The 22,118-nt window shown below is 38.8% G+C and overlaps 1 protein-coding gene across 3 annotated transcripts in view; it reads right to left on the bottom strand.

Moving 5' to 3' along the window:
- Nucleotides 1-539: 539 nt before the first annotated feature.
- The window catches only part of LOC308694040 (uncharacterized protein), a 40,260-nt gene continuing 18,681 nt past the window's right edge, over nucleotides 540-22,118 (bottom strand). Inside the window, exons 1-3 of one of the 3 annotated variants that reach the window (XM_081371286.1) lie at nucleotides 15,978-16,131; nucleotides 10,466-10,576; nucleotides 540-4,497 (exon numbers count right to left, since the gene is read on the bottom strand). In XM_081371286.1, coding sequence (XP_081227412.1) covers nucleotides 3,476-4,497; nucleotides 10,466-10,576; nucleotides 15,978-16,032 — 1,188 coding nt within the window. In that variant the 5' untranslated portion in view covers nucleotides 16,033-16,131 and the 3' untranslated portion in view covers nucleotides 540-3,475. Of the gene's footprint in view, nucleotides 4,498-10,465; nucleotides 10,760-15,977; nucleotides 16,132-22,118 lie in introns of those variants that run through there. The other 2 variants (XM_081371285.1, XM_081371284.1) reach the window with 2 other exon arrangements.

A 22,118-nucleotide genomic window follows, 5' to 3' on the forward strand; every position in this document is an offset into this window, starting at 1 on the left:
ATTTTAATAAAAAACAAAAAGCCATTTTTTCATTTTAAAGAAGACCGAAGCCTCACGTTTATAATTTCTTTTATAATTTCATTTATTAAACAATTGTATAAATGATGGACCAAACAAAACTGATAAAAACAGTGGTTTAACTTTATTTTCTTTAAAAGTAACAGGAATGAACACTTGGTAACAGGAATGAACATTGTGTAACAGGAATGAGTGTCCATATGTGTGTGTGTGAGAGAGAGTGTACATGACTGTGTGTGCATAAGATTTCTGTGTTGAAGTGATGAACTATGTGCTAGTAGTTGGGAAGTGCGGGGCACAAACTAACCCGGGGTTAAATGTAACACGGACCTTTTACATAGTTAGTCAGGGTCAAGCAGGTTGTGTTTCTGCTCTTTTTCTCTCGCTGCCAGAAGACGTCTCCCGCGGATTTGTGGAAAGTTTTTATAAGATTTCATGAAGATACTGGACAAAGAGTGTTTTGACAACATCAAAGTACATTTTTTCATCATACGTTTTTTTTCTCTTTTTTTTTTCGAAAATTAAAGTTACCCAATATTAACTTGTTTATGGAGCTGTTACAAACAACACTTTTGCTTGTATATTTAAGGCTGGTGCCAGTATGTCTGATCGACCCCTCGATAAAACAAAAGGCCCTCCTGAGAATTAACATTTAAACTATCTCCTGCATATGCAACAGGAACTTCCGAGACGCAGCACACAGTGCAGTTCACACTTCACACACACTATCTCCCCTTCATCCCCCTCCTCCTCCTCACCTGAAATATACTGAAAACCTATGCAATGCTATGTATGTACAAGAAGTAACTATGCATGTTTGATATCATTTAAAGTGTCTCAGTGTACCTGGTAAAATGGTCTCATTCTCCAAACCATAATGCAAAGCTAAAAGAAGTTGAGAAAAACTTAAAATATAAAATATGAGAAAGTGATGTGTCCCTTAAAGGTGTTTCCCTCCCCCAGATTCGCCATTCAGACTATACCTCCTGTATGCAAAACAAGAACCCATTCAAGTACAAATTCTGATCTCACAGTGCAAATCCCTCAATGGGGAACCAAAATCTAATTATAATGACAGACGCCACTATTTGGTAAGAATATTGAAATATCTGGGTATATAAGGAAAAGGTGCAGAAAAGTTCTGTAGGCTGACTTCCCACACAACCGCTGTGTGTAGTTTTTGTGGCCAGGTAATAATTTCTACAAATTCCTCTATTTCTGAATTGTTATGCCAAACTGATGACTTTATTTTTATGAATTGGATTTTGAATTATTGCTTCATTACCTGGTCAATAAATTGTAAACGTTTGATTTTATTCTGAACGACTCTGAGACTTGTTTTTCCCAAATAGATTAACGGATCCGTATATTACCATAAGGTTGCGTCAGAGATTAGTGATGACTAATAAACCGATTTCAAAGAATAAGTGTGCCTGGATGAGGAGATGAGTTTGTCCGTCTAGAATCAGCAGATGCTGATTGATCAATCTAGCTTGGACGCATCTGATGACCTCTGTTCTTAATTTAATGTTACTTTAGATAAGTGTATGTGGAACAAGCCACGAGCTTGGCCAAACAAAGCCATTTTAAAGAAAGGTCAAGTTGATCGACTAACGTCTTTAAAGGCACACTATGCAGCTTTCCGTTTTTGTCAAACAGCGACCCCTAGAGTTCCACAGGATGGAAGCTGTAATGAGTGGAAATAAGGTGTGGCCCCTTTAACGAAATGTGCGCGCCCTGTTGAACTGTCGGCAGTATGTATTGTATGTGCACCTCGAACACCCCATGTATGCGGGTTATTTCAGTTTGATGCTCATTCTTATTCTACTTTTGTTTATCAAGTAAAGCTGTGGACAGTAGAACGGGTGACAAACAGTTACACGAGTTTGATTGGGAAATAAAGTGCAAGTTGTGAGATGCCAATCGCCTCCGTGAGTCTGTCTGGCCTCTAATAACTTCATCTGTGAGCTATCCCTATTTCTCCTCCTGACACAACGCATTACAAAGCGTCGGACATCGAACAGGCACAGATAACCTCTGAAGATGTCTACTAGTCCATTAACAAGAACAATATTTACTCGAGTCTGACTCCTTGCTCGGTCAGTCTGCCGTTTCCTCTTTCTTTGGTCCTCCGACAAAGCTTTCCTAGCTTTCTGCTTTTTTACCGGTTCAGCCATGACGAAAGTGTGAGGAACTCAATATCTGACGTTACCTTTTTCTACGTGTTGGCCCGCCGGCCCAAAGTTGCAAGGGTGGTTTTTCGGCTCACAGACGCGTGGGTGGTGCGAGACGACCACCATTCAACCCGAAAAAAGTCATATAACTATTTCAATAACTCCGATGCTGTTCGGTTAAGGTAAAAAAGTTACTTAGTTCACCTTTAAATGGTGTCCAAAAAACCCAAACTGAAGTAAACGCTTGAATTAAGTTACCAACTACCTCTGTTTTTGATCTTCAGGACTGACCAATTGTGCCGGAGACCTGGTAAGGAACTCGAAGCGATATAGTTTCCTGATCTAAGCGGGTAAAATATAATCAGAGTTTAAAAGAATAATCAAATATTCATTCACTTTAATGATGCACAGATATCATTAAAAAGCTTTTTCATTTATGGAGTCAGATGAAACGAGTTCTTACATGTGAGAAAATATATTGCATTTAATCTTGTTGTGTTGCGAAAAGGAAAGACAAAGAATACGCAGAGAAACCTTCCCCGTATAATTGGAAACCTCCATTGGGCCAATAGACTTTACATATATGTTGCTTGATTTTGTGATGCATGCTTGTATTGATCCTACATCATATAACTATTCAAAAAACATACATTTATCACTCCAGCAGTGAAAAACTCTTTCCACAAACACATATTAGACTTCTCATCTGCATAAACCTTCAGATGTTTTCAGAACTAAAGTTTTTACCCTACTGATCAAAGATGAATGGTTTTGTTCATTAGATCGGTTTATTCTTCATAATTGCATGTATTATCAAAACACAATGTGGGAACTACAATAAGTAAATGATGAATATATCTAATTCAAGAAAGATCTACTCAGGACACGACCCATCCTGACAGATTTTGCAAATTTACCACTAAGAAAGAAATAGATAATTATTTACACTGCAAGAATTATTATTTGAAGTTTTAAACACTCTTTTAGTTCCCTGATCAAACTACAAACAAGTCTTTCTAGTTCTAGAAGAATTTCACCAAATTCACAAAGTTAAAAAGATGATATTGTGCTTTTGGGAGCAACTGAATATTTTGTTCAATTCACAACATTTACTTGACAGGATTATACATGAAAACCACGTTGCTCATTCTGACGACTTATGCAGGTTTTGAAATGAACTTTTTCACTCACCGGCCAGTTTGGCAACTAATTTTTTCAATTTAACAGTAAAAAGTTACCGGCCATTCATAATTGACAATTAACAGCCCTAGCGGGTGTTAATTTCAAACCCTTGACTTATGATATTTCTTCTTGTGACTGAGAAAACTAAATGAATGTTTAAAACTCTTCTCACACTGAGTACAGTGATACGGCTTCTCTCCAGTATGAACTCGCTCATGTACTTTCAGTGTGCTCAACAGAGCAAAACTCTTGTCACAATATGAGCACTTGTAAGGTCTTTCTCCAGTATGAACTCTTTGGTGCCGTTTCAGTTGGCCAGATGCAATAAAGCTCTTCCCACAGTCACAACACACATGATCTCTCACGCCATTATGTGTTTTCTGATGCTGTTTAAAATGATCCAGCCTTGAAAAACTCTTTCCACAGAGAGAACACACATAAGGCCTCTCACCTAAATGAACTTTCATGTGTTGTTTTAGATGTGATGATGCATGAAACTCTTCACCACATTGATCACAGTTAAACGTTTTTTCTCCAGTATGAAATCGCTCATGTACTTTCAGGTTTCCAGAATGAGCAAAACTCTTGTCACAATATGAGCACTTGTAAGGTTTTTCTCCAGTATGAATTCTTTGGTGCCGTTTCAGAGTGTCAGCTACAATAAAGCTCTTCCCACAGTAACAACACACATGATCTCTCACTTCATTGTGTGTTTTCTGGTGCACATTTAAACTGTTCAGTCGTGAAAATCTCTTTCCACAGAGAGAACACACATAAGGCTTCTCATCTGAATGAACATTCAGGTGTTGTTTTAGATCTGATGATGAAATAAAATCTTTACCACACTGATCACAGTTAAATGGTTTTTCTCCAGAGTGAACACGCAGATGAACTCTGATAGTTGATGCTTGAGTAAAACTCTTTCCACACTGAAAGCATGTATACGGTTTCTCTCCAGTGTGAATCCTCATATGTATGTTAAGGTATCCTCTTTGACTGAAACTCTTTCCACACTGAGAGCAGGAGTGCTGCTTTTTGGCTTTTGTTTCTTGAATTTTAAAGTTGTGATGTTCCTCCTTAAATTCCTCCAGTTCTTGTCTTTGCTCTTTCACTTCCATTCGATCTAAAATAAACATAAAATTAGAATTAGTTAAAGTGAACCCTGATTTAACCCCTTAAATCCGAAGTGTACGCCGGCAGTGAGAATGTGAGAATGTCCAAATTTAATGTAATGTATATTTTCAAAAAATGTATAGTGTTCTATCAAACGATACCTACCTTTTGACTCTCCTTGCTATAGTTTTGGAGTTTTGAGTCTTTAATTTTGTGTATGTCACTCAGAAAACAACAGAGATCAAGTATCAGACCTTTGATGTGCCAAAGTTTAGTTCTGTCATTCTCTTGTTAATATGATCAAAATTGTTATATCCTACAAGATTATGATTAAAAGTACATAGATGACGATTAAAATTCTATAAGCATTTCTATAGATTTTTTCATTCATATACTGATTATTATTTCACAGCTACCAAAGCAAACAACAATGAAGAATCAAGAATGGGGGGACTTCCGGTTATGGCGCGGTGCTGAGTGGACGCGAATCGGAGCTCCGCAACAAATACTGAATAAAACTTAACTCTTTAACCCAATAATCGCTGACAAACTGATTCCATTCTGAATTCGGATATATCTTAGTATGCCAAGATGCCACCAAAACCAATTAAAACGACACAAAAACAAGTAAAATCGACCGCCGGCGCCGAGACAGATGCTAGATCGACCGCCGAGACAGATGCTAGATCTACCGAAGCTAATTGTGACGATGATGGAGCGCCGTGTGGTAGCCAAGAGTCACTTTCTGCAATTCTTGAGGCTATCCACTCACTGAAGTCGGAATTTACTGTGAGATTTGATGGATTGTTCCAGGCGATTAACGGAGTGCAGTGCGACCTTAAAGCCCTCACAACACGGGTAACAGAAGCCGAGGATCGAATAAGTACACAAGAAGATAACGTCTCAGAGTTGCAAACGCAAAATGCAACATTGAAAACTACCATTGAATCACTCTCATTAAAAGTCGATGATCTGGAAAACCGCAGCCGTCGGTCGAATCTACGTTTAGTGGGACTTCCAGAAAAAAATGAGGGGCAAGATATGTGTGTTTTCTTAGAAAAATTACTACCCGAGATCCTCGGACCGGAAAACTTTCCTGGTCCACTTGTAATTGAGAGAGCTCACCGAATCGGCAGATTCTCCGAAGATCGTCCTGACTCTCCGCCAAGAGCCGTGATAATGAAATTCCTAAACTACGCTGACAAAGTTCGTACCCTGAAAGCAGCTCGAGCAAAAGGCACAGTGATGTTGGACAAAAGTAAGCTTATGTTCTTTTCTGACGTCTCGGCTGAACTGCATAAGAAGCGGAAACGATTTGACGCGGTGAAGAAAGATCTTCGCGATCTTAATATCCCCGAACTGCGGTATGGCATCTTGCATCCAGCCACTCTGTGCGTGACACACAAGGGAAAGCGCCATTTATTCAACAGCCCTCCAGACGCTCAGAGGTTTCTGCAGGATCTAAAAGATAATGCCTAGCAGGACTTATGGAAAACATTTCTTCTTGGGATCTACGTTCAGTTTCATAAACGTAAGCAATCTACTGATTTATTATTGATAAGCTAAATGCTAAAATAATTTCTTCGCGACGCGATGTTGGGTTGACATTTCTGACTGTTGCGGGACCCGCCCAGCGATCAGGCAAGCTGTTCCTCACCGTGGAAAGTTCGCGGGTGGACCGGCAAAGTGCTACAACCAGGCTCTCTGAAGAAGACCTTGGGAAGTGTTTAACTGGGGAGGGGAGGAGGGGTGATGGTATTTCATTTGGGGAAATACCTGTTTGTTTGGCCGATTGTTCCGTTCGGCATGTTTTTTTTTTTTTTTTTTTTTTTTTTCATATATATATATATATATATATATATACACATTTCCTCCTTCAAATAATAGTCTATATACTTACTTTCGCATTTTTTGGAATAACGGGCACATACTGCATATGCAATAATGGTTTCCTTATCTGATATTCAATTTACTTCCTGGAATGTAAGAGGCCTAAACAAAATTGTAAAGTTAAAACAAGTGATGAATAGAATTAGACAAATGAAAGCTAAAATAGTGTTCCTTCAGGAAACTCACTTAGTTTCAGAAGATGTTGTAATGGTGAGGAAGAGATGGCCAGGGCAAGTGTTTTCGGCCTCCTTCAATTCATATTCTAGGGGGGTTCTCACACTTATACATAAATCCATACCTTTACAAATAATTAACACAATTACGGACAAACTGGGGCGATATATAATTATCCAAGCAGAGATCCTATCTGTTAGACTGAATTTAGTGAATGTTTATGGGCCTAATGTGGAGAATCCTGTTTTTTACAGAAATCTATTTTTAACATTGGCTGGACTGCAGGGAGATTTTGTTATAGGAGGAGATTTTAATTGCGCTCTATATCCAGAACTAGATAGATCAACTAAATCAGACCTCTCTCATTTACAAACCAGAATAGAGTTAAAACAGTGTATGCAAGATTTCAATTTAATTGATATTTGGAGGAACAGAAACCCGGATAGTTTGACTTATTCATGCTACTCTAGTACTTATAAAACATTTTCTCGTATTGATTATTTTCTTTTATCTGCTGATCTATTATCTAAAGTTAGGAACTGTTGGTATGATAGCATATTAATCTCAGATCATGCTGCAGTTTCATTCACGTTAAACTTTCCTAACTTTTCATGTAGACCCCCAAGATGGCGCTTGCATATAACTTGGCTGAGAGATGCAGAATTTTTGAACTTCATTGATAAACAGATAGACTATTATTTTGAAATTAACACGAATCAAACATCTGCCTCAGTTAGGTGGGAAGCATTTAAAGCTTTTATAAGAGGACGAATGATTAGCTACACAAGTTATAAATATAAGAGCTGCCAAGCAAAAATGGTAAACCTCGAAAATAAAATAAAGAGAATTGAATCTGAAATATACCAGAAAATTACACCTGATCTTCTTTTGGAATTGCACAAATTGAAAATGGAATATAATGAACTTTCATTAGATCACGCCAAGAAAAGTTTGATGAGACTTAAACAGACCTATTATGAAGGTGGGGAGAGGGCGGGTAAGTTACTAGCCTGGCGTATTAAGCAGTTACAAACTGAAAGAGCCATAAATTCTATTCAGATAAAGGAGGGTGAGATAACATTTGATCAAACTGAGATAAATGTGGTCTTTAGGAACTACTACCAGGCTCTTTACAGCTCTGAATATTTTGAGAGTGCAGCAGAGAGACAAAAGGCTTTCCTAGATACTTTGGACTTTGGGTCAACGGATTTGGGCTTCATGGTATCTCTTGAAGATGACCTAAGGTCTGAGGAGCTGTCTGAGGCCATTATCAGTATGAAAGGAGGGAAGACCCCAGGGCCAGATGGCATACCAATAGAGCTATATAAAAATTTTTCTCATAAATTAATTCATCCTCTATTGGAAATGTACCAGGAGTCACTAGATCATGGGGCTTTACCTCCCTCTTTGAATACTGCGGTGATCACTCTGTTGTTAAAACCTGGCAAGTCACCAACTGATTGTGGTTCATACAGACCAATTTCTCTCCTGAATAATGACTTAAAGATTCTTTGCAAAGTGCTAGCAAAGAGACTAGAAATACATTTGCCCAAGCTTGTGCATATTGATCAAAATGGCTTTGTTTGGGAGAGACAGGGTTTCCATAACATTCGTAGAGTACTTAATATATTACATGAGAAATGTAATACTCGCGATAATGCACTCCTGTCATTAGACGCTGAAAAAGCGTTTGACAGAATTGAGTGGCAGTATCTGTTCAGAACTATGGAAAGGATGGGGTTTGGGGATAAGTTTATGAAATGGGTCCGGATCCTATATGCTAACCCTTTAGCTGAGATATTAACAAATGGAATAACATCTGCCCCTTTCAGACTCTACAGGGGTACACGCCAGGGCTGCCCGCTCTCTCCTCTGCTTTTCACTATAGCAATTGAACCACTGGCTATGGCAATTCGTAATCATGCACATATTTCTGGTATCACAATTGGATCCTCAGAACATCGTATCTCATTGTACGCAGATGATATAATTATATTCTCTTCTAATCTAAAACAGTCTATCCCAGCATTGCTAAATTTGATTGAAACATTTGGAGAATTCTCGGGGTATAAAATTAATAATTCTAAGTCTGTGTTGCTGTTCCTCCACAAAGCAGAAAGACTTCTTCCCCCAGTTCAGTCAAACTTTACAATCTCACAAGAAGGCTTTACCTATCTTGGGATCAAAATTACACCAACTGTTAATGAAATTGTATCAGCCAATTATAAGCCCCTATCAGACTCGACAATTGACCTGTTGAATAGATGGACAAAACTTCCTATTTCATTGATTGGCCGTGTTAATATATTAAAAATGTCAATTTTACCCAAATTGTTATATCTCTTCCAATCTATCCCCCTCCCTCCACATTCTTCTTTTTTTGCCCGAATGAAAAAATCGTTTACAAACTTCATTTGGAATAACAGGCGCCCTCGTCTCAGGCTCTCCTTGCTCTACTTGCCTTATGATAGAGGGGGGTTAAACCTACCAAACCTAAAATGGTACTACTGGGCAGCTCAAATTAGAGCAGCAATGTTTTATTTTGAGAAGGATTATCTTCCGACCTGGGTATCTATAGAGGCTCACTCTATCCCAATTCCTTTGAATTTATATTTGTATTCAACAGATGCTAAAAAGTTAAGTAAATGTACTAAAAACCCGTATACTAGAAATACTATAGCAGTTTGGTTTGAGGCTCTTGCTCACATAGGGGAATTACCGCATTTCTCACCCTTTTCACCAGTTTTTGGTAATGAAAATTTTCGCCCTGGAAGAGCCGATCCAGGCTTTAAAATCTGGTCAATTCAAGGTATTAGTAAGGTGTCTGATCTTTATAACGAGGGAAGATTTATGTCTTTTGAAGAAATTAGGACACGGTTTGGAATTCCGCAAAAACATTTTTTTAAATATTTGCAATTACGTAGCTTCATGTTATCAAGACAAGGCCAAAGTCTGGTTGAGCCGACTCTTTCTACTTTGGAGAATATCACACTTAATTGCTTGAAAGGTAGAGGCCAGATTTCTATGTTATATAAATTGTTTGTAGCCAAATCTAAAGAATCATTTAATGATAGACTTCAAGCATGGCGGTCTGACCTGCAGACTGATATAACCGAGGAAGAGTGGCAAATGGCATGCTTGAAAGCCCAAACTCAGACAATGAACACCCATTTGAGATTACTTCAGTATAAATGGTTGAGCAGACAATATATCACTCCAGTTAAGTTACATCACTTCAACCCGAATATTCCTGACATGTGTTACAAATGTAAACAAGAAAAGGGAACTTTATTTCACTGTATGTGGGAATGCACTAAAGTTAATTGCTTTTGGGTTAAGATACTGAATATTATAAGCCAAGTCATTAGTAAAGCAATTCCTCTTGATCCAAAGCTGTGTATATTGCATGTTTGTCCTCTGAATTTTAAAATCACCAAACATGAAAGATTATTGTTAATTCTCTGTTTGCTAGAAGCTAAACGTGTAATAGCATGTACTTGGAAAAAAGAAGAAAGTCCCGGCGTGTCTCAATGGATAAAGGGGATGACCTCACACCTTGCCTTAGAAAAAATTACCTACTTTTTGAAAAATAAGCCACATACCTTTTGGTCCATCTGGAAAGTGTTTTATAACTTTTTGGAGAGTCTAGATGGTGACTCCTTCGTGGAATTGATGGACATTGAGAGTATATAGACAAGCAGCCTATGTTATTGCTGTATGTGTTTTTTTTTTTTTTTTTTCTATATTATTATTATTATTTATTTATGTTTTTATTTATTTTTTATTTTATTATTATCTTTTATTTATTTTTTTGTTGTAATGGAAAATGGAAACACTGTTTAAACTTGTGTGACAATTTTTGACAAATAAAATAGTTGTTTAAAAAAAAAAAAGAATCAAGAATGGACACCAACCTATTTGTTCCTCAGTATCTTCATGTTTTATTCTGGATGGTTCTGGATCACTCATGTCTTCAATCTCCTCTTTGATAAACTCCATCTTTAAGTCACACAGATTTCTTGTGACTGTGAGGGGTGAGAGAAAGAGAGAGTGCATTTCATTCAGAAATGATAACCCTGTTCTTTTTACCATGTGGCAACCTTTCTCTCTCTCTCTCTCTCTCTCTCTCTCTCTCTCTCTCTCTCTCTCTCGAAACCAACACGGAAGTGACATTAACTGCAATTCATCGACTGGCCGCCAGAGACAGGCTGCAAAAGTGAGTCAAACCCATATAAGACCATTTATATACCGTTGCAATCGAAATTATTCAAACCCCATTGCAAATCATGTTTACTGGCAAAATGTAAGACTTTCAGCTGTTTGCAATGAACAAATCAAACAAAAGTAATTGGAATAGCTCAACACAACAAATGTTTCAAGTGGTTTCCCCATTAAGCTGAAAATGCATATTTTAATAACTTCTGCAAAATTATTCAACCCCTTCATGGCAAGCATCTTCAGTACTTAGTAGAACACCATTTTGCTGTTATGACCTGCAGCAAACAAGCTGTATAACCAGACACCAGCTTCTAGGATCGTTTCTGAGGAATCTTAGCCCATTCCCCAAGAGCAATGGCCTCCAGTTCAGTAATATTCTTGGGTTTGCGTGCTGCAAACGCCTTCCTCAAATCCCACCTGAGATTTTCTATGGGGTTCAAGCCAGGTGACTGTGATGACCACTGTAGAAACTTCCAGCACTTCTCCTGCAATCAAGCCTTGGTGGAATTTGACGAATTATTGGGATTATTGTCCTGTTGGAAGGTCCAATGACACCCAAGCTTCAGCTTCCTCACTGACGGCATTATGTTTTCTCCTAGGATTTCCTGATACCTCAATTAATCCATCTTGCCTTCCACATGCTGCAGGTTTCCAGTGCCAGATGATGCAAAGCAGCCGCAGAGCATCACCGAGCCACAACATGTTGAACTGTAGATAGAGTGTTCTTTTCAGCATATGCTTCATTCTTCTTCCTCCAGACATACTGCTGATCCAAAAGGCTGAAAATTTCCAGTTGTGTTTCATCGCTCCACAGAACAGAAACCCAAAACTTCTGTGGCTTATTTTATATGATTTTGATGAAAATGGAGCCGAATTTTCTTGTGATTTTGGGTCTTGTACGTCTTGGGAGTTCTGGCATGTGTTTAGGACGTGCCTTACTGTGCAGCTGAAACCTTAGAGCCTGTGTCCAACAAGTCTTGCTGCAGGTCTTTCGCAGTCACTTGAGGGTTTTTCAGAACCTGCCTTCTCAGAAATCTGGTTGCAGCCGTTTAAAGCTGCCTTTTTCTGCCTCGTCCAGGTAGTGTAACCAGTGTTCCTTTAAATTTGAACTTGCCAACTATGTTTCCAACTGTGTCTCTAGGAGCATTTAGCGCCTTCGCTATCTTTTTGTATCCTGATGGCGACAACCGCCCACTTTGGGCTTCAAAAATGTTCTTAAGAAACCTAAGGGTGACGTCACGGACACTACTTCCTTATTTTTTTTACAATCTATGTTTTATTACTCTTAAAATAAGTATCATTTGGAAGGCATGTAAAACAAAATAAAAAAGTGGAACGAAACTGCGCCACTCATTTGAGCTTCACAGACCGTTTATTAGTTCGGACCAATAATAGACAGCGTCGCGAGCTACTCGATCACGCGACACCGTTACTACACAACGCTGAGAGATTCAGTGAAGAAATCCATTGAATTCACCACAGAATTAATAACATCGCTGCGAGATCCAGTGAGAAACATTCAGATTTGGCACAGAGTTCTCTGTTATAAACCATAGATATCAGATCAAACCCGCTGACGTGGAAACCAGGATGAATGAATAAGTTATTGAAGGCTTTAATTTCACAAATCAGCAACATTCACCATGGATTTAATGTAGTAACACTAACTGTAACTATGGTATTGTGACAGACAATAGTCAGACACTTAGGATAAGTGTACCCATTAAGCCCATGTACCCTTTAAGCCCACTTTCAACTCTGAAGTCAAATTAAAAAAAAGAGAAAATAATATTTTATGCTGCTTATTATTTTAACCAATCCAGTGATTTGTTACTTCCCTGGCATTTTTAATTGCATACCAATTACATTTGGCAATGTTGAGTTAGCCCCACCCATGTGCATGCTGTCTCAGGAGACCTCACACAAAGTCACCCAAAAACTTTGGTGTTTCGGCACCCTTCAGAAGTCAACACATTTCAGCAATTTTCAGCCATTTCTTTGGTAACTACATTGATATTATGTCAAATAAGAGATAAATGTATTGTTTTTTTGTGTATGATGAACAAATAGTACTTTATCATTTTATATCATTTTCCTTTAAATGGAAAGATGAGTTTTATTAGCTTGCGTTCAAAGCTAATCTCTAGGTCAAACCATTAGCCTAACAGAAAGATAGACTGCCAAAGAATTAAGCATGTGAACTGCAAAAAAATTATGTTTTGTGATTCATTTTACATTCATTTACAAATAAATACATCATAAATTGTTTTGTAGATAAGATTATTTTTATAAATTAACTTTTTTTTAAGATGGGCTTAAATGGTACAGTGCCACAAAACACATGCAAACTAGAGCCAACACAAGCTAACCTTGAATGAAAAAAACTTAACATTTCTCAATGTGGGCACAATGAAAATTACAATGATACTTAGTCCACAGTATATGTAAGCTCCATGCATGTATTTGTAAATATATCTTACATTTTTAAAGGAAAACATTGTCTTTTTTCACCATTACTCACTGTGGAACCATTTAAGCCCACCTTATGTATTTCAATGAGGAATCCCTCTAAGTGCAAACTTTGATACATTTTCTGAAAGTGTTTAATGATAACATGTCTTTGTGTGCTTTTACCTTACTAACCTTTTACCCTTACCTTACTTACACACAAATTACACATTCATTCAAGTGAGATAGAGCCTGTTTTGTCCTAAAGTCCTTTATGTATAACTGGGCATAATTCGGGAGTCAAGCTGAGTTAACGCTTGTGATTCCGGACATGGAGAGCTCCCAGAGGGACCCTACATTCCCCACAGTCCTGAGCCCCTGGGACTGTTAGGCCATCCTTAAAAATATTTTGGTTTGCAGTAACAGCAAAAAAAAAGAAAAAAAGGGTCGGTAGGTCGGTCTATATTTTTTTATATATATATAAAAAATAATATAAAAAAGTATATATTTTTTCATTTTTAAAAAAAAAATCAGGGTCGGTGGGGGGGGGGGACATTTTTCACCTATGTCTAAGGGCTGTTTACACCAAGCCACTTCATGCGTTTTCTCAGATCGGATTGCAATCTGATTTATCAAAACGATTCCATTTACACCTGGTTACATAGGCTAAATGTGTGTTGTTTTTTTGCGGATATAAATCCGATCTTCAATTACCGCTATATGTAGATTTAATGGAGTGCACGTCACCGAAAGCAACAGTTATGACTACATTATTTTATTTATCATCAGCTAAAATTTCTGAATCAAAGCCCGCAATAAGAGAAAGCGGAAACAGCCCTGGTAAGATCATTTCGTTTCTCTACATTTAATGATGATGATTGTGTGTTAAGCGTCTGCGACTTACTTTCACTTTGATTTGCGATAGTTTGCACGTTGATGCTCAGCTTCTCATCTGCGGCAATGCGTGTTGCAGTAGCGTCGTCGTCATATCTGACTAAAACATGACATATAGCCTATAACATGCTCTCGCATGTTTATTTTTAATAAACCATATTCAACAACATATAAAAATGAAATAATCTTTAGAGTAAAGCCGCAGCCATCATTACCAAGCGCGAACCATTGACAGTGAATGAAACGAAGCAAACTTAGCTTGCAGGCCGTAGTGTGACATGCGTTTACGGTTAACCAATGGTGTAAACATAATCATAGATGACGCGCCACGGGTTTTTATTTAAAAGAAAGAACGTAGCTTATGTTTGTATGTAGGTCTAGGCAATTTATATTCACAATACTTAATAACTAATATTATTTTATTGCAGTTATATTAGTTGTTTGAAGAGTTAAAAAAAAATCGGTCGGTCTAAACGCAAGTTTACAACCGGCAAGTCGGTCGGACTGAAAGGGGAAAAAAAAAAATAATTGGGTCGGTACTAAATTGACAGGGTCGGTCGGGTTACGGCAAACAAGAATATTTTTAAGGATGGCCTTAGGGGGGCCCACTAGGAGGCCCAGAGTATGGAGCCCTAACTCAGCTTGGCTCCCGAGATACACCCGGTCAAACTTCCAGCTTGACTCCAGCTACAACTCCAGTCAAGCCAACTTAAGGCTCCAGACCACCGGCCACTAACACCAACCCATCCCACCCAGGGCTCTAATCAAACATTAGCAAAAGGATTTTTTTAATACTTCCCTGTCACTGAATAAATATATTGATGTTTTACTTCTTTAAAATCATTTAATTTTTTTATATTTTGTGAATCAATGATGATGTGGGCTTATTTGGAACACATGCGGGCTTAAATGGTGCCAATTAAGCCCATGCCAGACTTCTGACTTTATTCTTAAATTATCTTAATTTTATATTCTAAAATGTACATCAACTAATTAATATAATTTAAAATGAGAGATTAATTTTGCATTTTAACAAATTATTTTTCTTATAAACTATGTCCATATCTATGAAAAAAACCTAGACTTAGATTTTGGTGGGCTTAATGGGTACACTTACCCTACAGGTACTACACATCTTTTTTGCACTTCAAAACTATAATATCATATTAAAATGTTATTTTTAATGTGATGTCCGAATTATTGTTCATTCTTCAAAGATGCTTCCCATTTACAAAACTAAAAGTTTCAAGATTTAGGAAAACTCACACTTGTTAATAATAATAAAAAAAAGATTAAATTACCAATGTAACCAGTAGGTGGTTGCCGAGGACCACTTTATTAGCTATTTTCACTCCCTAATATCTATTTTTTTTCCTCGATTTGCTTTTAAATTAATATCAAGACATTATGAATGACAACAATTAAAGTAAATTTTATCAACACCTCAAATTAAGCTCAGTGCTTTATTGTCAGCTCAACAGTGTTACTACTTTCTGTAGAACTTAGTGGCTCTGGTGCTGCTGCCCTAAAATGTTAATCTGGAGCACTGTGAACTTAAGATAAAACTGCACATTGTAATTTATGGACGTTATGTCTATTTATTAACAAGGCATTTGTAAGTAACAGTCAAAATTTTCAGCCTGTGCTCCTAAAAAATATCAGTTATGGTCTACAACAGCGTTCCTAATAAAAACTGTTCGTCTGGAGCCCTAAACAGAGTCTGTGAAAACACTCTACCAACAAATTATTGCACTCAAATAATAATAAACCAGGACACACAAAGCATTTCATTACATTGGCAACATAAACACACAAACTCGAGGAGCTGGTTAATGTTAAACTCTGTAATCTTGTAACATCTCTGACCTGCAGACTGGAAATATACGGCATCCGAAGAAAATATTCCACATTTGACCTTCATTCACGATCGTTAACAGCGTCACATTAAGTGTCAACTGTTGAAAGTTTCAGCTCGTCTCTTCTCCTCTCTCGCGCTTCTTCTTCTGCGCATTCTCAGTGCGCAGACTCTCAGAGTGTCATGTTTCTTAAAGGGGCCGCATATTCTGAAAGTCCCCGTGAATTGGAAGTTGCAACCGACTATATTTCAATGTTGTGACGTATTTCCGAGAGAAACGGAATGGGCCATTACACCTAATTGCTGACATTTGCTTCTTGTAACTCTTCAAAATTAACTTTTTTTTTTTTTTTTAGCTTTTTTCAACACTGAATATAATACTACATATATTTAACCAATCTCAATATATATCAATCTCAGGGAACTTATTTTTTAACAAGGTTTCTAAGCAGAGGATGAACGCATGTTTTCTCACTCCTGTTATCGAAACCCATGTGTCATTTAAAAAGCATTTTTAAAAGCATGTCAATTAATTGAATTTTTGAAAACAAAAAAAATCCTTTGTTTTCCCCACAAGTGTTTATTTTAAATAAATTGTTGGTTATATGTTCAAATAATTGATATTTGTGACAAAAAAAAAAAAAATCACTACATATTAAGGCAAGGTGTATTTTAATAAAAAACACAAAGCCATTTTTTTTTTCATTTTAAAGAAGACCGAAATCTCACGTTTATAATTTCATTTATAATTTAACTTATTAAACAATTGTATAAATGATGGACCAAACAAAACCTATAGAAAGAGTGGTTTAACTTTATTTTTTTAGAAGTAACAGGAATGAACACTTGGTAACAGGAATGAACATTGTGTAACAGGAATGAGTGTCCATATGTGTGTGTGTGAGAGAGAGTGTACATGACTGTGTGTGCATAAGATTTCTGTGTTGAAGTGATGTACCATGTGCTAGTAGTAGGGGAGCGCGGGGCACAAACTAACACAGGGTTGCTTACAATACAACACAGACCTTTTACATAGTTAGTCAGGGTCAAGCAGGTTGTGTTTCCGCTCTTTTTCTCTTGCTGCCAGAAGACGTCTCCCGCTGATTTGTGGAACGTTTTGATAAGATTTCGTGAAGATACAGAACAAAGAGTGTTTTGACAAAATGCAAGTACATTTTTTCATCATACGTTTTTTCAGTTTCTGAGTTGGGTGTGTATATCACCAGATCTAACTGTATGTGACCTTAATCACTGTCTTGTTGGCTAAAACATAGCACTATTTTGAAACATATCAGCAACTCCTAGCAACTGTTAGCTAGGCTTAAAATATTTTTTATACAGCGGTGTTAGTTGTAGCACAGTGTTACAACGATAATAAAATGAAAACGGAGCCACGCAACTTTTCAGGTTTGAGTATTTATTTATAAATTAATTTTGCCACATTTAACTTTGTTGGACTTTAACAAACAATGTTGGACTTTCAAAGTTCAAACTTTCAACTTTGTCATACGTTCAAAGTATGATTTTTTTCACATTTGTTAACTATGCATTGATCACTTGTTTTTTATTTATTAAAAAGCTTTCTTTATGCAGTAAATATGGAGTTAATGTTGTGCCATAATAAAAAAAAAAAAATCCAGCATTTTGCAAACAAACTCGATCTGCTTTGCAAAGGAAAACTCGACTCGCAAACAAACAGAAAGCAATGTGCAGGTACAAAGTAGCCTGGGTGCCAGCCCGAACCCCGCCCACAAAATTTTTTGGTCGGGAAGTTCGGTCTGGACTCGATCCGTTGAGAAGTAATTATGCTCGGCTCCCAGAAGGCCGAGCCAATCAAATTGCCAGGGCGGGCTTTAATCGATGATGGACAAATGATCTGCGGTTACGTAATCACCCACGTCATAAAGAGCGCTTGGGTTGAATTCGTTTACAACAAAGATGAGATTTCACGAGTTCACACTTACAAATAAGTCATTTAGAATAAATGCATATTTGGCATACTGTCCGAGGAGAGGGTTCCGGGCTCGGGCTGTGGAAGAACAAGCCGAGAGTGAGTGGAGGGATGCTGAAAACTGTCAAGGAATGTTAGGTGAGTTGACAGAGTTAAAATAATATATGCTTCCTCTCATGCAGATAGTGTAGACGGTTTGATGACAAGTTGATTGGATTATTTAAACGTGCTCCTCCCGATCTTTGATTATGAAACATCATGTGTAGATTCCGCCATCGCGTCTGTTATAGAAGATATTGACAGCGCATTCATTTTAAAAGAGGAACACAGAGAACCGCGATCAAGGCATTTGTCGATCGTAAACATGAATGAAGAACATACGTCACTTACTCCTTTGCTCTGATTGGTTGTAGGTCTATCCAATTGAGTGCAGAGGCATTTTCCTTCCTGGTTTGGTTGAAACACGCCTCATAATCACAGCTCAATGGAGCAGTATCAGACTCACATTCTGACTAGAATCTGAGTATGACAACTTCAGGCTAAGTACAAATGTCAATTTGAGAAAAAATGCAGTGGAGTAACAAATATGTATTGTGTTTTACAAATATAAATAAATGTGCCTAGATAATATTTCACAAATAAATACAAACCATCCTACAAATTGCATGTAGCCTTTGAAACAAATACCAAATCTAGTCCATACAAATGCATATCTGTCTGTCATGATTGTGAGACACTTAGCTTTTTATGAGATCTCTTGGCTCGATTTTCTCACAAATGTGTCCAGGCAGATTTTCTCACAAATGCAGTTGAGCAACTTCCTCTTCTAAAACAAAAGATGACGCTAAACTAGAAGCTAATTTAGCGCTATTCTCCCAGAGAAGCACTGATTTGAAACTTGCCTCTGCCTACAGCTGAGGAAAATGACCGGTGAACAGGTGTTTCTGTCTTACTTTATCTATAATTAACCTTTTTAAGGTTTTCTTTTGTAAAAAAATGTATTGCATATCTAGACAAAAATCTACTTGATTACTAATGTAACCTCAGTTCCCTGAGATGAGGGAATGAGTATTGCGTAAGGCTACCTTACACTATGGGAAAACCTCCTTTTCTCGAGAATACTGAAGTTACACTTTACACTTTGCAGCTGCACTGCGAGCACAACTGAGCGCGAGAGCGGTCATTGGCTGTGCTGTGGCAACTGCAGGAACCTATGGCGAGGCGACTCTGATGTGCAAACCAATCGGGATGCTTGATGCCCTGGTGCGTCATAGCCCGCCAGTATGGGCGTGGTCAGAGGCTATATATTGGCGAGACTCGCCTAGGTACTTCAGGTTTAAATGACTGAAGTGAACCCCTGATCCAAGCACAGTAGCATAGCAGACTACGCAATACTTGTTCCCTCATCTCAGGGAACTGAGGTTACGTTAGTAACCAAGTAGTTCCCTTTCGAGAGGTCTCTCGTATTGCGTAAGGCTAGCTTACGCTATGGGAACCCCTTTAGAAACGCAGTGAATGCTGACTTCGCTCTACCATGACCAAGCATCACAGTGAAGCATAATCCTAATATAAGTCTTAAATATTGGATAACTAGGAACCTAATTCATAGTATAAGAGATATAAGGGCCAGCTGAAAGCAGTGCCAGGTGTGTATGAACCCTAAGATTTTGTGGGGGTGCTTAACATTTTTATACTGAGAGAACCTTGGCCTGTAAGGCGGGTACCTCCTGTCAGGGTTCTGTCACTTCAGTCTAGTTAATTTCTTGGTTTTGTGACAGAGCTCTGACACTCCCTGTTTTGTCTCGTCTCTGTGTGAGTGCGCGGTTCCGAGCGCACTCGGGCCGTGCACTCACTTGTCTACTTGCCTTGTTATATGTGCAGGGCATGGTGTTTGGATCCCGACACGTCTGTCTAGTTAGGTTTCGGTTCTGTGTCGGGATTCGGACATCAATGCTCCGCGTGTTTGTTTTCTTTTGTCTTGTCACGTGAGCGCGCGCGGTTTCGAGTTCGCTCGAGCCGCGCGCTCTTCTGTCTGCGTGTGTTTTCTTGTCTTGTGCTGTGTAGCACACAGCTTGTTTTTCACTGGCTGTGTGCTTTCATGTTGTCATGTTTTGTGTGAACACGTGGCTTATGAGATTTCACTAGCTGCGTGTTCATGTCTCGTTTTGTGTTCTAGTCCTGTTTGTTGTGAGCACATGGCTTGTCATGTGTTTCCTTGTGCCATGTGCTCTCCGGTCGATTGTCTAACCCCGCCCACCTTGTTACCTGATTATTGATTCATTTTCCCCACCTGTCCTCCCTCGTTACCTGCTTTGTTTGCTCTCCCTATTTATTCTCCTTGTGTTTGCAGTCCTGTGCTGGTTCGTCGTCGTACACTTTGTGTTTCCCTGCTGTGTGCTTCAGTCAAGTCAATTTCAAGTTCAAGTCCAAGTCTAAGTCTGTCTTGTTTTCCCCCTTGGGGTAGTTTTTGTTTGTGTTTTGTTTTATTTTGTGATATATTGAATACAATACCTTTTTCTCGCAATTGAGCCCTCGCTCCCTCACTCAACCTGACACCTCCAAATTATAGAACTTTACAAATGTGGACGGCGAGGCCTAGCCAGTCACCGCACAATTGTCCTCAATGGGTATTCCACTGGACCAGGCCCACGAAGAGGCCATACCTCTCGTGGAATGATCTCTAACTCCCAGTGGGCAAGGAAGGCCCTTGGATTTGTAAGCTAGTGCGATAGCATCTACTATCCAGCGTGACAGTCTTTGCTTAGTAGCAGCCAAACCCTTAGTGTGACTGCCAAAGCATACGAAGAGCTGCTCTTACTGCCTAAACGGGGCAGAGCGCTCCAGATAAATTCTGAGAGCCCTTCCAGAGCAGAGTAAATGCGCGTCACTCTCATCATTTTGCGAGGAGAGAGCCGCTAAGGAAATGACTTCTGCTCTATGGAAATGAATTCTGTCCGGAGTGGCTCGAATGGGGGACCTTTCATGGCTTCTAGAACCTTGGAGAGGTCCCAGATAGGCACAGACGGGGAGCGCGGAAGGTTTAGCCTCCTAGCGGCCTTGAGAAAACGCACAATGAGTTTGTTTCTTCCAAACGGTTTGTCGGCTATCTGAGCATGAAACGCTGTTATGGCCGCCACATAGACTTTGAGCGTGGAGGGGGTGTGAAAAAACGTGAGCACACTTAGTACTTCACATGTCTGGGGGTCTACGTTTTGTGCAGCGCACCAGCCAGCAAACACCGCCCATTTCTGAGTGTATAAACGCCTCGTTGAGGGCGCTCTTACCTCTGAAATGATCTTTAGCACCTTATCCGGGAGATGCCCGGGTACCTGTTGAGGGGCCATGCATGGAGGGCCCATAAATCTGGACAGGGGTGCGAAATCATTCCCTTCGCCTGCGTGAGGAGGTCTCTAAGGCCCCATTTACACTGCATGGTTCAAGTGACCCAATTCCGATTTTTTCCTCTCATGTGGCACAGATCGGATATGACCGGTGAACGTGTAAGCAGGAAAAAAACGCATGGATTCCGATTTTCTCAGATCGGATTCAGGCCTCATTCATATGTGGTAATAAATCGGATATGAATCGGATACATGCGTTTGCGTGTGCCATGTAAGCAGACAAATCGGATATTCCCCAGTAAATGCGAGTCGTACGTCATTTAAAAAGTGACGTCAACTCAGGTGGATACCACCAACTGAGAACACATGACTTATTATAGGCGCGATGGAGGTCGAAGTCTCAACACAGTGGAGTATTTTTTTTCTACACCTTACGAGAGCAATGTTTTGCTGACCTTTGAAAATATTGCGGAAAGCAAAACACTGCATAAGAGACGCGCGGATGAGCTCCAACGTCACCCAAATCCGCAGCCAAAAACAAATCATCAACCCGCCACTCACCCGCACCAATAATTTTCTCTGATTTAAGTATCCGCACCCCATGGTCAAAGTTATTATTCTTATGTGTTGTTACGCGTTAGGATAAATGGATGATCATCATCTTCAACAGCGGACTCGAGGCGACGGTTGATGCACGCATCAATGGTGAATGAGCGCTGCTTTTAAATTAACATTTCTTCAAATCAAAATTTATTTGACAGAATTTAGGCTTTACTCCCTTGAAACTTAAACTGGAATGGAACATGCTCATATTTTTAGAGAATGTAGTTAATATTTTCATTAATAATGATTTATCTATC

The sequence above is a fragment of the Scardinius erythrophthalmus genome, assembly GCF_964197995.2.
Source record: "Scardinius erythrophthalmus genome assembly, chromosome: 7".
Lineage (NCBI taxonomy): Eukaryota > Metazoa > Chordata > Actinopteri > Cypriniformes > Leuciscidae > Scardinius > Scardinius erythrophthalmus.